The sequence below is a fragment of the Siniperca chuatsi genome, linkage group LG6, assembly GCF_020085105.1.
Source record: "Siniperca chuatsi isolate FFG_IHB_CAS linkage group LG6, ASM2008510v1, whole genome shotgun sequence".
Lineage (NCBI taxonomy): Eukaryota > Metazoa > Chordata > Actinopteri > Centrarchiformes > Sinipercidae > Siniperca > Siniperca chuatsi.
This window is the reverse complement of record NC_058047.1, coordinates 27,053,302-27,067,619: the sequence shown is the minus strand read 5'-3', so window position 1 is coordinate 27,067,619 and position 14,318 is coordinate 27,053,302. Positions and strand designations below refer to the sequence as shown.

Genomic DNA, 14,318 nt, shown 5'->3' with positions numbered 1-14,318 from the left:
CTCAGAATAATCCACAGATATAACCGTCAGTTTAAATCGGGAACAATTTTCCTCTGAAGATTAAATTGTCAACAGCAAGGCCTGTGGATGGTCTTGAGTAATATCTATGGACTGAGAACGGGCTGCTAAGTTTTTCAAATGTCATTTTTCAATGCTGTGAGCACCACAAAGAAATTCTATTCACCTCCATTGTAACGGGGTGGGCCAGGTCTCAGTGCGCGATCATTGCAAATAAAACTAAAACTAGCTGCATGGCTAGATATTAATAATAATAATTGGGAAAATCTGTTTTTTTAAATCATTTAGATGAACCCACACTTTAAAATGAGGTTAAGAAACTCTACAACCTCTGGGTTTTTGAAACCCTTTCAAACCCCATGAGATGAACTTAGAAATGTGGAGATGTACGTATTTCACCAGACAACAATAAACATTTCAGTAGGAATGAATGATGTTGAGTATTTTGCCATTAATCAGCAGGGATTAAAAGATGCTTACAGTAGAATGTATCTGGGGACATGGGTGTGACTGCAAACAATACCAGCATAATCATACTTAACTGAATAATTTGAAGCCGAGTTTATAGCTGATGCACCTGCCACATAATGATTCTGGCCTTTGCTGGCTCTCCCAACACACAGCAAGTGTAACACAGATCATCAAGGTGGAATTATTCCTAAAAAGCGATCTTATCACTTTCTAGTGGTAATATTTTGCTACATTCATTTTCATTCATTTTATTCTTTTAGGGATTTCTTCACAAACCACCTCATTACTGAGAATTACTATTTCACTGTGCGTTCATAGCTATCTAATTATTTATGTCAGACTGAGATTTGATTGTTGTGACAGTGTATCAGATTCAGTGGCCTACAGTCTCCATGGTTTGCCAAGCCTAGCCTACAACGTCCGCTGCTTCTCAGCTACTTCCATGAGCAGAGGAGTGTCTACCAACCAACAAAACACATGCGTCACTGCTCCCATGTAAAACCTGAAAAGTAGGTTTTATGACTGTTTGGTATGTGAATCAAGGAAGTCTGCTTTGTCACATTTTCATCCGAGCACTTTTGCTCTGATGTGGTTACTTGATTGTGAGTTTCTATTGACTGCTCTCACCCAGTGAAAGCCAGCTCTGTGAACCTATCAAACGTAGCAAAGCTGCTTCTAGTCTAGTTCATTATAGATAATTGAACCTTGTTTTTTGTTATATATTTCTATAGGTTAATAGTTTTATTTTGTGAGGACTAATGTCAAAGTAAGAGCAGAGTTTTCATAAATGGATTAATGGTATTTTCTGATTCTACTATGATGACAACATGCCTAAACTGAAAGAGCACTGAGACAACAGTGTTCGAACCTCCAGTCTGCTCAAACAGAAGTATTTTTTTCTCTCAGCAATAAACTTTAGGTAAGTTACTGAGGATCAGACACTGATTAGATAAGCACTACACATTTAGAGCTACAGGAAGCTTGAGTCTTTTCTTTGACTTAAACGCTCATAATGCGTTGGGCTGAAACACAAGATGGTTCATTGTAAAAACTTCACTCACTTGTTAATGTCTCTAACAAAGTTGGATAAATCTCAAAGTGAGGTGATATGTAATCATATACGTGGTGAAAGAATGAGTAACATTAATTTGGAGTCTAAGATGCTCCCTTTTCTTGCCTCCTGTTTTCTGCACACATTGTCTTAGATGGTCTAACCCCTATTTTGAGAGCGCTGCCAAATTCTGGAGTAGAATAAGCGTAACAGATTGAGGCAATTAAGAATTTTGAAATAAACTTTATTAATAATTCCAAATAGTCCTTTACAGGTCTACAGTCTTTGACAATAGACATATTGTTAATAAGGTATCGTGTTCCTGAAAATGTTACATCCACATTTTGACATTGGTGACAATTTTAAACTCCTCCCAGTCTACTAGTGCACATCACTAGACATACACAGTTTTCAAAATACAACGTAAAATGTCTGAATAGGTAAAGCTGTTATAATACTTTTGAATACCTGCATCCCTGTGGCATAGAATAAATACACATATCCATCTAATTGATGTCATCTAATCAGTGTACCATCCATTCATTAGGTCATCTTTTGACCAATCCATTCCAGAAAATGTAAAACTGTACCGAGATGGAAAGCCAGCAGGTTAAGAGGTCACTTCAGTGTTGTTTGTACGACTTGGTTTCTGAGCTGCTGAAAAGTACATTTCAAGCCAGTAGTGTAAGCAGGGCAGTGTATTATTCTGATCAATGTCAGGAACTGGTGGTAGCTCCAGCCTTCGAGATGTACTGTGGCCATAACTGAAATAAATGTCAGTAATGGCATGTGCTGATATGCACCTTTGACAACCCCAATATCATATGCCAAGCAGTCCCTTCTGAGGATGGAAAGTGCTCTTGTTATGGCAACTGAGTAGGTTTCTCATGTGTTTGTAAAGTAGGCCGAGGCTACGCTTTGATAGCAATAAATCTGTTTTGACTCAACTAGATTTTGGAAGGCAAATATTACAGAGTAGCCTACCGTACAGGATACTAGGATAATTTGCTTGATTCACATTACATTGCTAACTTTCCATAACAAGGCAAATATGTGTGATATAGTCAGTGCACCACATTGGTCTTGTCACATTTAGCAAGTGTTTTCAGGACAGCTGTAGTGTACTTGAGAAGTTTGTTTGCAAAATAAGTAATTTGAGATAACTAATTGAGCTTCTACGTACCATCCTTGACCCTATCACAAACACCTCACCTCTTTTTTTTTTTGTTTATTTGGAAATACAGTATTTCCTCTTTCTGAATGAATGAAAAGAAATAGTAATAGTCTTTGAAGTGCAGTTTCCCATCATGCAGCCTTGGTGGTAGTGTTGTTTCATGTTTGAGCTGAGGGCGCATGCTCTGTGCGATGTAAACATTTGGTGGGCCGCCGCCGTCTGTCTGAGCTCTGCAGACATTTGTGTACACGTATTACACGCCTGCATGGGCTGGACCGAAGAGTCAATGGGAACTAGCTAACTTAACGCTGGCTAGCTTTCGTGTGGAAACCTAGCTATGCTAACTTGGAAAATATAGCTAATGTATTCTGGTGAAGTGTTCGAAAACCAGTCTTTTTCTTATAATAGTACGACTATACTTTCGTGCATGGGAAGCAGGCGACGTTTGCTGCGGCTGGTTAAAAACGCTTCAAGGTAAAGGATGTCCTTGTTTTTTGGGGGGCTCTGTCTAATTACTGGAATGGACACTTAACTCGAACAACGACTGCTAATCATCACTGTATCTGTCCAAGTGAATGGTATGACATTACATTTAAAAAATAGACGGTGTCAATACTGAACTTTTGCATTTGGTTAGGCGCAATATTAGCTTTTATCACTGCTTGTCGGTGCTGTCTCTGAATGTTTAGCTAGTGTTGAAAAAGTAGTTATATGGCTTGCTAAGAACTCCAGCTATCGCCTGGAAACAAATTATAATTTATTGGTAGATGAGGTTTTTTTTTCTGCTTGGTAATTAACCTGTAATTATTTAAGCCTAACTTTCTGTAGCCTCGTCGAGCTCGTCAACGTTAAAGCTTTCTGCAAGAAAGACACTCTGCATACTGTTGCATTTGATGCTAGCTCTCCATTTCAGCTCACAGCACCAGCGAGCCTTAAAAGGAATACTTCTCCTGTGTCTAATGGACCGGTCCTCTGTTTACTGCCTGTAAAGCATAATTTGTTTTTCATAGGTGAGAGCATAATGTGTAGCCTAAGCAAATTTAAACTGCTCAGCAGCAGTGACATTGGCTGTGTTCAAGCCAACTCAAACTGCGGAGAAGTGACTTGCAACAACAACGCTGCTCTGTGAGCAGAGATGTAGTGGACGAGAAAACCCACCAGTTTAACACCTTTTTAAAACGGCGTGTTGATGTTAATACAGTAAACTGAGAAAATTGGATGTGGGCTATTAATAGACAGAGGCAGACAAACACCAACCAGAATTGCGTAATACTCAATTAAATGTATTCCATCAATCAGTGAGGAATGGGACCTTTCATGGAGTCAGGTGAGCAATTATTAATATTGTTGCACATCAAAGCTGATCTAAATACTCTTTATTTTGCTAGATTGCTCACCTAAAACAAAGCATAATATTTTATTAGCTCAGAAGTGTAAAACTTTTGCCTTGTGACTATAACTATAACTAATAAATAGAAGTAGTGGAGTAGAAAATTTCACTGTTAAAGTATTGAGTCTCACCAAACAGAAAATGCTCAAGTGAAGTACTAGAGCCTCTAAATGTGTTTGTTCATCATTTGACTAATGCATTCAGTTTCAATACACCTCTGCCAAGTAAAGACTCTAATTAAACCTGTATGATTTCAGTTAAAGAATTTGGAATGTGTTTCCTGCGTAGCCATGGCCAGATTCTTCTGTAATTAACACTGAACAACTCGTCACTTTTTTTGTTAGTCGGTAAGTTGTATCTGTGAGATTAGAGATAGCCATGTCAGAGGATACACTTGTCAGTACTTGTTGCAGTTGCGACAGAAAGCTTCACAAGCTTTACTCTGACCCCCCCTGCCTCAGTATAGACACTGAGGAACATACAGGACAGCAGGGAGTTATAATACATCTTTTGGGACTAAGGAGGGAGCAGAAGATATGCATGTATTTGTTTTATGCTTTGTATCTGCTTTTCAGTTGTATTATTTTGGAATTATCACACACAGAAAGTTTCAGTGAGAATGGATAAACAGTAAATAGAGAAGAAAGAGTTGAGTGACTTGCTGTAATGGCATCTCTCAAACTAAGTGAGTGCAAATGAAAGAGGCGAGCTTTTCAAGTAAAACCACATATGGGCATATTATAAACACAAATACAGATTGATTGGTAGCTGGTGTTTTCGATTAGCTATAGCTTTCAAGACGGAGATTTATGTGTTGGTGTTTATTGATTGAAACATTTCATTTCCTCCACTACTAGATTGCAGTGCAGGTTTTGCAGGCCAAGTGTAAAATATTAGCCCATGGTTGTAGCTCTCATTATGTGGCTGCATAATGAAGAATAGCCTTCAGCAAGGCCTGTTGAAATGCTGATTGTACTCTGGGAAAATCTGAGCTTCCCTCTGTGTGTGAAGTGAAAGGCCTTTCTACCTCAGTGTGAGCGTGTTATTGTAAGTCAGGCCTGTGTTTTAATACCCTCACACAGCACATGGACAGCATAGCCGTGCTCTCTCCTGCTGGGCCAGACAATTTGGTTCTTATTCACTGCCTAGAAATGGCATGTGATGAAAGACAAGTAAAATAGAGAAAGGCAAGAAAAATTAGTCTTATTTTTCTCCTCAGATGGCGACTGTAAAAGCCTTGTAGACTGAATCTTGTAGTTTAACATTTGTCCTGGCTTAAGAGTTTGTGCCAGTCTTTTTCCGTTTTACAGCACTGTGAGGTATCTGATGGGTGCTGTGCATTTTGAGTTAGAAGAAAGGAAATGCTTCTCTATTCTGCCTCTGGTCTTTCTCAGTTCCCCAATCGTCTTGAAGTTGTTTTGCTGAGGCTTTTTTTCATGCCTTGCTGAGGGTTTCATTAGCTATGCACATTGCATCTCGGAGGCCCTTTGAGTTCTTTGGCAAACAAAAGCAGAAACAATCTCTGTATCCAGGATTTATAGGGAAGCCTTGCTTCAGTTGGCTGGGCTTGCTATAAGGAATGTCTTCTAAGGCCACCTGGACATTGGCATCTCTCAAAGCATGACCTTCCCCTGTCCTGACTGAGTTGATACAATTTTAGGTGTGCTCACATTTTGCTCCCTGAATGCGGTATTCAGGTTTTTCACGTCTGCTTAAAAACTGAATTAGTGCACACTGGGATTTGTTGTTTTTTTTTCAAGGTTTTATAACTCTGGAAATAAACTAATAGCATAAGGTTCATCATTAACAACATTCACCCTTAATCAGACCTAATAGCACACATAACAAGGCAAGATCCAGGCCTAACTTCACTTGCGTCTACATGGTCATCTTTTTCCCTCTCCAATTGGTTCTGCATGGCATCCCACATTGGGAGCCAGTTTGTGAAGTAACCTCAGTCCCTTACATTCTCTTCTTTGCTTTCAAAGAGAGAGAGAGTACAGACACAATGCTACATGTAGCCTGGCTCAGTGGTGCAAAAAAAGAGTTGAGTAGTGTAAAAAGAAACATTCATGAAAGATACAAATTGGGGAGTGCAATTGTTCAGGATCAGCAGTTTTTGTTAACGTTCCCATATTAGTAACATTACTGATTGTTGTCACAGTGTATTAATTCATTTTTGATTTCTTTTTAAAATGTGATAATTTAGTTAATTGCAGTTATCTATAATTGGATTAATGTGGCTTTGTGTGAGCAGTGTATGGGGAAAAAAATCATGAAGGTCTTTTCCTATATTGATATCACATTATCTGTCATGTGGATAAATCACTCTTTTAATTGTCTGATCATAGTAGGGGTGTAAGCTCATGTTCCACATGGTAATGGGAAGTCAAACTGGAAGTGACGTTTTTCAGAAATCATGTAGGGAGAAGTTTGGCTTAATATTTTCTTTGTTGTGCAAAAATATGCAGCAAAATCCGACAATACAATTACAACAGTCTACGTTAAAAAGTTGTTATTCTGCCCAGCCAAACGCTCACTGCCATGTCTTCTTTTGAATTCTTGGTATGTTGAACAAGAAAATCATTTATAAAGAGAGTCATTGAAAAATTGGTAAATTTGTAAAAGTTTTTTTTAAATTTTTAAATCTATTGTACATGTGTACACTAGTGCACATATTCTGCACACCTTCGTTGTTCTTATCATGTTTTTGCTACAAGGTGAGTGTTGCCTTCTTTTAGTTAGCCTAGGTGTCATGGTATCATCCATCCTTGCTGATTTAATGCAGAGTGGCTGTAATGTCATATTGTTGATGATGGTCAGTAAATATGCCCCCCACGGTGACAGCTCAGGAACAGGGTGTTGTTACGAAAACAGTAAAAGTTTGGTGACCAACTTCCTGTTTCTCACCATTTCAGAATAGAATCGGCACGGGCAACACCTAGAGACCCCTGAGGTAGAATGTGTAATGTAATATACAGTATACTTTATGATACATAAATTAAAACTTCTTTAACTTTAAACTTTTTCTCAGACTCTTTTGGAGTTTTTTTTAGCCTTTTTATTACAGTAGATAGATCACAGTGAAGATGCAGACAGGAAATGTGGGGAGAAAGAGAGAGACATGAAACTAAGGTCCGGTTGGAATTAAACCTGGGAAGCTGCTAATATGCTTCATAACCACTGGGCCACTAGGTTGCCCTGTAGAAAGGAACTTGTTTAATTTTCAAAAGAATGTATCATTATGTTTCCTGTTGCCTTTTCATACATACATTTCTCTGACAACATTTTGAGGAAATTGAAACATCTCTATCAAAATTTCATCACTTCTTGGCTTTTTGGCTTGAGGAGGGTTGCAGACATGCAGGATTTCTTGCAAATTAGTGTCAAGTTTGAATGCTTTGAATGTAAAGCTCAATATAATGAGAAGAAAATATGGCTCAAGACTACAATTTTACAGTCTCTCCACAGGATTATATATCTGCCCATATGGAAAAAATGCCATGTTAAAGTATCAAACTGATGTTTATCATTGAACTTCATTGTAATATAAGCTATAATGAAACTGTTATCTGATGTTTTTTCAGATCTACCTGTTGATATTTTAGCCAGCACCTGCTTTCAATTTAAATTCTTCAAAACACAATAATCCCACATTATTTCATAATGATATAGTATTTAAAGAAAATCAACCAGAATGTTGTGTGGTAACAGTAAAGTCGCTCAGTGTTTCTGTCTGTGTACAGGAGGGTAAAAAAGCTTAGCTAGCATATTTTGAGGCTGTACTGTAGCACATTCCTATCACCACATTTACCACAATCTCTTCCTCCACCTCCTTTGTTTTTCTCTCCTTCTCCTTTATGTCCTTGGGCCTCTGTAGACCTGATACTCAGAGAAATGACTCATCATTTTATACAGAGTAAGATGTATGAAATGATTGGTTTCCTGCCTGGTGGCATCATCCAGACTTCCTGCTGGGGTGAAACCGAAGGCAAGACTAATTCTGTTTTTTTTCTCAGGTGTGAGGTGAATTTCAGAATGGGTTTTTTGCTGAGTGCAGAGTTTCTCTTCCTGTTGTACACTGACTTCACCGGGAGACTTAAGGAAGCCCTATCTCTTGTGGAGCACTTTGACCCATCCTGACAGTATGATCAGCATATGACTACAGTGTGTCATTAAGTTGGTCGAAGGGTGAGAAGTGTGGATTACCTTCAGAATAGAACGTGTTACATTTAAATTTAATAGAATTTTAGTTTTGTAGTGTTCTCTTATTGAATACATACTGGATTTCCTTATGGAGTATGGTAGCAGCTGAAAGCCAGTGATTTTGGATTATTTGGAATAGCAGGTAGGAATGTATACAAAAGATTCCCTCAATTTTTAAGCTGTCGGGGGAGGGGTTGACTTGGCCATATTTAGAAACAAAAAAATCCATGCAACAGGTACTCGTCCTCTCTGTAGTCTCTCTGTTTGATGATAGTAGACTGGCCATTGTTGAGCACTGAGACAAGTACTAATAAGTAGTAATTTTCCATGCTGTTGTCAGCAGTATACCATGAAATGTAAAACTTTATTGTGTGTGTCATTTATCAAGAGTAGGTTATTGTAACAGAATGGACTGATTCATTGTGCTGCATGGCGGTGCTGTGGCTTGTTGTGCACAATAAGCTCTTCCTGAATAAAACTGAAAAATTACATGTGACAGAAAACACTGGACTGCACTTCTGCAGTGCATTGGTAAAAGTTATAGGTAAAGAAATGTGTCGATCAAGTAGGATAAAAATCGGCATAGACTATCTTACTTTTTAAATTAAATTAATTGACAAAATAAAAGTTCATGATTATTGATTGTCACTCACTCCCTACTCAAAAGACTTTTACTGGAAAACGAGTAACTCATTTAAAGTATTGATTATGGACAAATTAATTTGCCAATGCTGAGTTTGAAAACTAATCAGCCTTAACAATCCAGCCGATACTGACTGCTGGATCTATGCTACTGGTGCAGCTCTAACAAAACTGATAAACTGATAGCACTAAAAGGTGTTGGGATATAATGGTGTTCAGTAGCTGCAAGATAACAATGGTGGAATTTTTTCTTTCAGGCAGGAATTAGATGCTTAAATAAATATTTAATTCAACAATGTAAGCTTCACATAATTGACAGGGAAAGAAGTTAAGAAGTTGTCTAATTCATGTTAGACTGTGCCATGTGAAGAGGGTGGAAAATGTTCACTTAAGCCTCTTGCTAAACGTAACGTTTTATTACTGAGATGTTGTGACCTAATTCTCCACCCTCTGCAGGTGGCGACAGACAAGGTTGCTGGTAAGCTGAGTTCTACTCTCTCATGGGTAAAGAACTCGGTGTCCCACACGGTCAGTCAGATGGCTAGCCAGGTGGCCATGCCCACGTCCCTGCAGACCCCTGCCACCTCTTCCTCTACATCTCTGTCCTCACCGTCCTCACCGGCGCAGCTCAGCCCCGACGATGTGGAGCTGCTTGCCAAACTAGAGGAGCAGAACAGGTAAGCAGTCTGTCTCTTAAGCTTCTCCTCCTTATCAACTTAACAGGTTTTGATTTGAGGTTGTGTGGTAAAGGGTAGACTTTCTTCAAGGGCCGGTTTGATTGTAGTTACACAGGGATAGAGAATACAGTCTGACTGATTGGCAGACAATCATAAGAGCTGTTTTTTGGAAACATTACAAATACAGTACAGTAGGTCCATTTCCACCATATGTAGGAAAAGTGTAGAATATTTCTTCTGGTTACTTAATTGATTAGTATTGTGAGATATTTGAGTTTTAATGTCAGAAAATGACATTATGTTAACAAATAAAACAACTTTTAATTGAATTTCTAGTAAAGGGAAACTCTTCTTGCTGATTGATAAAAGAATGTACATACATTTAGAATATGAAAAAACAATGTACATAAAGGCTACCAGTTAAAATCAGAAACATAAAAGAATATATGCAACTACTCAAGCCTATAACCAACAGTTAACACATCATCACCACTCAACATGACGTTTGACATGGCCATGGCCATGGTACCCTAAATGTAGTTTCAGATGGAAGAAGCTCAGAGTGTGTATCGACTGGTTTGAAGATGTTGCCCATGCGTCTGTACCTGATGAAGAGCCAGTAAGGGTTCGAAATGTTGTACTCTTGTTAACTGAATTAAAGAAAAACTGTTTTTGAAAGGGAGCATTCTACAGTGTTGCGAGTCCTTGTAAAACAGATAGTACCTATGTTTTGGACTCAGCACCTGGACAAAGAAGATGTGCATGTGTTTTACACACCAATTGCTGGTGTTCCCTGTGTGTGTGATGGTTGGCTCACTAGGCTATAACCTTGTTTGAGACTGTCTCATCCACTGTCTCATTATCTGGGACAAGATTAAGAGCGGGGGGTACACCCTGTAGCTTATAGAAAGGGAGTGAAAGAGAACGGATAAGATAATCACATCTCTAATAAGGACCAGAATTGGCACAAACCTCCTATTGATTCTTAAGGTGCCACTTTGTTAAGCATTGTGATTTTGAGTAATTGTGTATTTGTTTTTGTTATTTCTGGTCACTTTTGATATACTGGACTATGCAGCGTGGTGGATTGATATTTACAGAGTTATCCTATAAAATTCTAAAATTGGTTTGGCTGCTTCCTTTCTTCTTCCTCAGCATTTAACTCTGCCAGTACTTGCATGTTGTATTCACACTATATGTCTCTTGGCCACCCGCGACAGAGTTTACAAACTGCTTTGGTTTTACTCCAGGCCCTTGTTCTCTAAGAAGACGGTTTACTGAGTTATCTGAAGTGTGAGGTGTTTCATGGTTTCCCTCATGCAATTTCACCAGATAAGTCAGTAAACCTGCCTGCCTCTTAGAACCAGACCCAGAACTTGTTGGAGTTCAGTTGTATCAAAGTCTTGTTTGCATGAAATTGGTAATATCTCCAAAAGCCTACATCATAGCATGCTTAATTGTAGAGCTCTTAATTTTTGCAGTTGTCATGCAATTCTGTACCATATATATCTTACTATGTATACTACAAATAGAAGGTTATACCTGATTATTGGTCATAATTGGTAACAATAGCCACACATTGAGCAGTAAAGGTCTTTTGTAAATTAAGATGTATTGTGTGTGCTGTCCCTGAGGTGCTCATTGTTCACATTAGATTAAAGTAGTTAGAGGATGACGCAACACCCCTCTATTGTCAACTTTGTGAATTCTTCAACTGTTGGGACTCTCACCCATGGCTAGTGCACTCTGTGTCAGCATGGAAACCAAGTGTGCAGTTCAGAGTTCGGGACTGTGTCACAGTTAACTCCAGTGAAGAAGGCAGCAAAGCTCTGTTGAGTACAGACGTCGGTAACTCACCAGTACACCCACAACAGAGCCTGCTTCAGAATGCCAAGTGACACTTGTTGTGATCCTCATTAGGCCAGATCAAAACTAACCAGGGAAATGTTGTATTCTCTCCCTAATTCCCTTTATGGAGCTCTGAGCAGACTCCCATCTGGTGAACGCAAGGTATAGTGTCAATGGGCTTATAGTTCATCTGCCCTTTGACCCCTGCCTCCACCCCAACACACAGCTGTGCCCTTTCACAAGACGCATTTCTCTGCTGCCACGCTTTGCTTCTGACGGACAGTGCAGTCCCTTCTTTCTAAACCGCTCTGTAGCAGCATACTGATATCTACCAAACACACAGATCATTTTGTTGTCAAGGTGTTTAAGACAGGTGCAACAACAGATATTCATGTGTTGGTATTCATGTGTATGTTACAGATACTGTGATGCATATTGCACTTGCTTACCAAGTGTTTGTGTGTTTGGTGTGAGGCCTTTGTACCCTACAGAGCAGATAAAAGGCATGAGCATTGCTTCACTAGTGTCACACAGATGAGAAAGTCCCATGCTGACTGCTACAATCTGAAAATCAGACATGCTGTTACTCCAGAATTCCTACAAACCAGAGACATGAGGAGTACATCATGAATTTATCTTGGTAAGGTGTACAGTATTTTAGACTTGTTTTCCTGCTATATGCAGTTGCAAATTGAATTTATGACGTAACTGTCACACACTTTTGTACCTGAATGTACCTGTAATTGTTTGTCTTTTTGTCCTAGCTCAAAATTTGTTTAAAATGTCCTTTCAATCACTGCAAATATTTCTTGACCAAAACAAATTCTTTGTAGTTTTTTCGTATTTTGTATTTGTAAAGCTTCAGACTTGTGTTTGACTACTGGTAAATTATTAGCAGAGGTGTAAGTACGTTCAGGTTCATGTGTAACACAGCCTGGTACTGCAGTGTGTCCTGAAAAGCTTGAAAAACTGGCAATTGTAAGATATTCCTTTTATCCACATTTTAGCTTCACGTCAGAGCTGAATAAAAGTGAAGAAGCTCTTTTGCAGGATGGTCTTTCTGGCCGTCCACGTCACTCCCTCCCACACGACCCAAATTTGGCTGTAACCCTAACCATTCTTGGAACACCCTTAGTGACGTCACAGGCTCCAGTGGAGAGGCCCAGGCCTTTTTCCGAGATCAGGTGTCTGAGCCTTTGTGTGTCTGTCATGAGCTCCTCTGTTGCCCACAGGTTGGGAGTCAGCTTCTTTTCTCTGCACGCTGATCCTTGATCAGGTCACTCTATCAGTAACTCCAGTGACAAACTGATAAGGATACAGTGCAAGATTAACTTGCTAAAAAACACATTGCTTGAACATCTCCAGCAATATGCTTCAAATACTGACCATGGATGGAATACACACAATGAGTCAGGAAATATTTAGTGGATTTGTTGTTGCTTTTATAACAGACCTATTACAGTATTTTCAGCCACTTAAAGCTGTTGCCAGTAGAATTTAAATGAGTGCCAACCCTCTTCATTTCAAGTGGTTTACATCCCTTTTGTATAGTCATTCAATGTGAGTATAAGAGTGTTGTTTTTAATGTCATTATTAACCTGATAGTTGTTGTGAGAATTTGAATAAGAAGAATTTTGGGGCTTAACATTAATTCCTCCTGTTTATAATCACATTGTGGCTGCTGATGAACAAACGCTAGATAATTACGCCAGCTGTTTCATAGTTTTACCAGTGATGGTGTCATTTATTCAGTGTGGTGGGCAATTCATGGATCAATTATCAGGCTGTGACAGTCAGCCACTGTGAAGCAGTGGGTTAGTTTACAGTCATAAAGCTCTAATACATCAGTGCAAAGTGGCTTTTTGAATAAGCTCTCTATTTTTAGCACTGCCTAAAAATGTGGGCGGTTTTTTTTAACACAGGTGTTAATGTGGTTTGCCCACAGCGTACAAATTGTCTGGCACTAATTCTAGATTTAGCAGAATTTGAGGACTCATATTAGTACCCCTGCACTCTTCCATGTATGTCTGGTGATGTACAGTATGTTTTTAGATTTTTTTCTTTTTAAATTTTGCTAAAGAGCTTCAGTGAGGTCTGGAGATTGTTGAGGGGAAAGCAATGCAACCAGTACTACTTCCTCTTCTTTGGTTGTCAAACAGGCTTGGCACAACTTGGATGTGTAATTGTTTTCCCGGAAAATAAATAGTCTTTTACACAACATTATACCATAATAGATTAAACCATGTGGTGATTCTCCTTGCTCAATGTGTAGCAGATACGGTACAAGTTACCAACTCCAGAATGAGAGAAACACTGCCGCACCTGAACATTTCCACTTACATGTTTTGACTGTCATTTTTTCAAGTTTTGCATTACATGTCAGCTTGTTGCAACCATAAAGTTAAACATTTTATTCATCTGTAAACATTGCTTTCTTTTTGGTACTTTCTAAACATTTCAACTTATTGTGTCATTGAAAAGTGTCTTGGAAAAAGCTACTTTGCCGTTAAGGCTGCAGTTTGCCAGCAGACTTGTTACTATATTTTCAGTAACTGGACAAGAACACTTTCTTTTAAAAAAGATTATTTTATGCTATTTTTGCCTTTGGTGGACAATTGACAGTACAGTGACAGGCAGCAAACATGGGCAGAGGTGGGGATAGGACACACAACAATGGTCCCCACTCAAAATCGTATTTACCACTAGGCCACCAGCACACCCCATCTAGGACTCTTTTTGTACCAACAGGGACAATAATACATATACAACAACATATTCATTTAGTCAGTATCTTGTAATTGGAGAAAGGCTACAACAATTTACACTTTGGAAAAAACTTAA

At 38.8% G+C, this 14,318-nt stretch overlaps 1 protein-coding gene across 11 annotated transcripts in view; it reads left to right on the top strand.

Moving 5' to 3' along the window:
* Positions 1 to 1,182: 1,182 nt before the first annotated feature.
* The window catches only part of evi5b (ecotropic viral integration site 5b), a 33,799-nt gene continuing 20,663 nt past the window's right edge, over positions 1,183 to 14,318 (top strand). For 3 of the 11 annotated variants that reach the window (XM_044200887.1, XM_044200893.1, XM_044200895.1), the window contains exon 1: positions 9,409 to 9,629. In XM_044200887.1, the coding sequence (XP_044056822.1) occupies positions 9,490 to 9,629 (140 nt within the window). In that variant the 5' untranslated portion in view covers positions 9,409 to 9,489. Of the gene's footprint in view, positions 1,409 to 2,890; positions 3,189 to 7,984; positions 8,096 to 8,157; positions 8,296 to 8,325; positions 8,453 to 9,408; positions 9,630 to 11,947; positions 12,118 to 14,318 lie in introns of those variants that run through there. The other 8 variants (XM_044200889.1, XM_044200891.1, XM_044200888.1 and 5 more) reach the window with 8 other exon arrangements.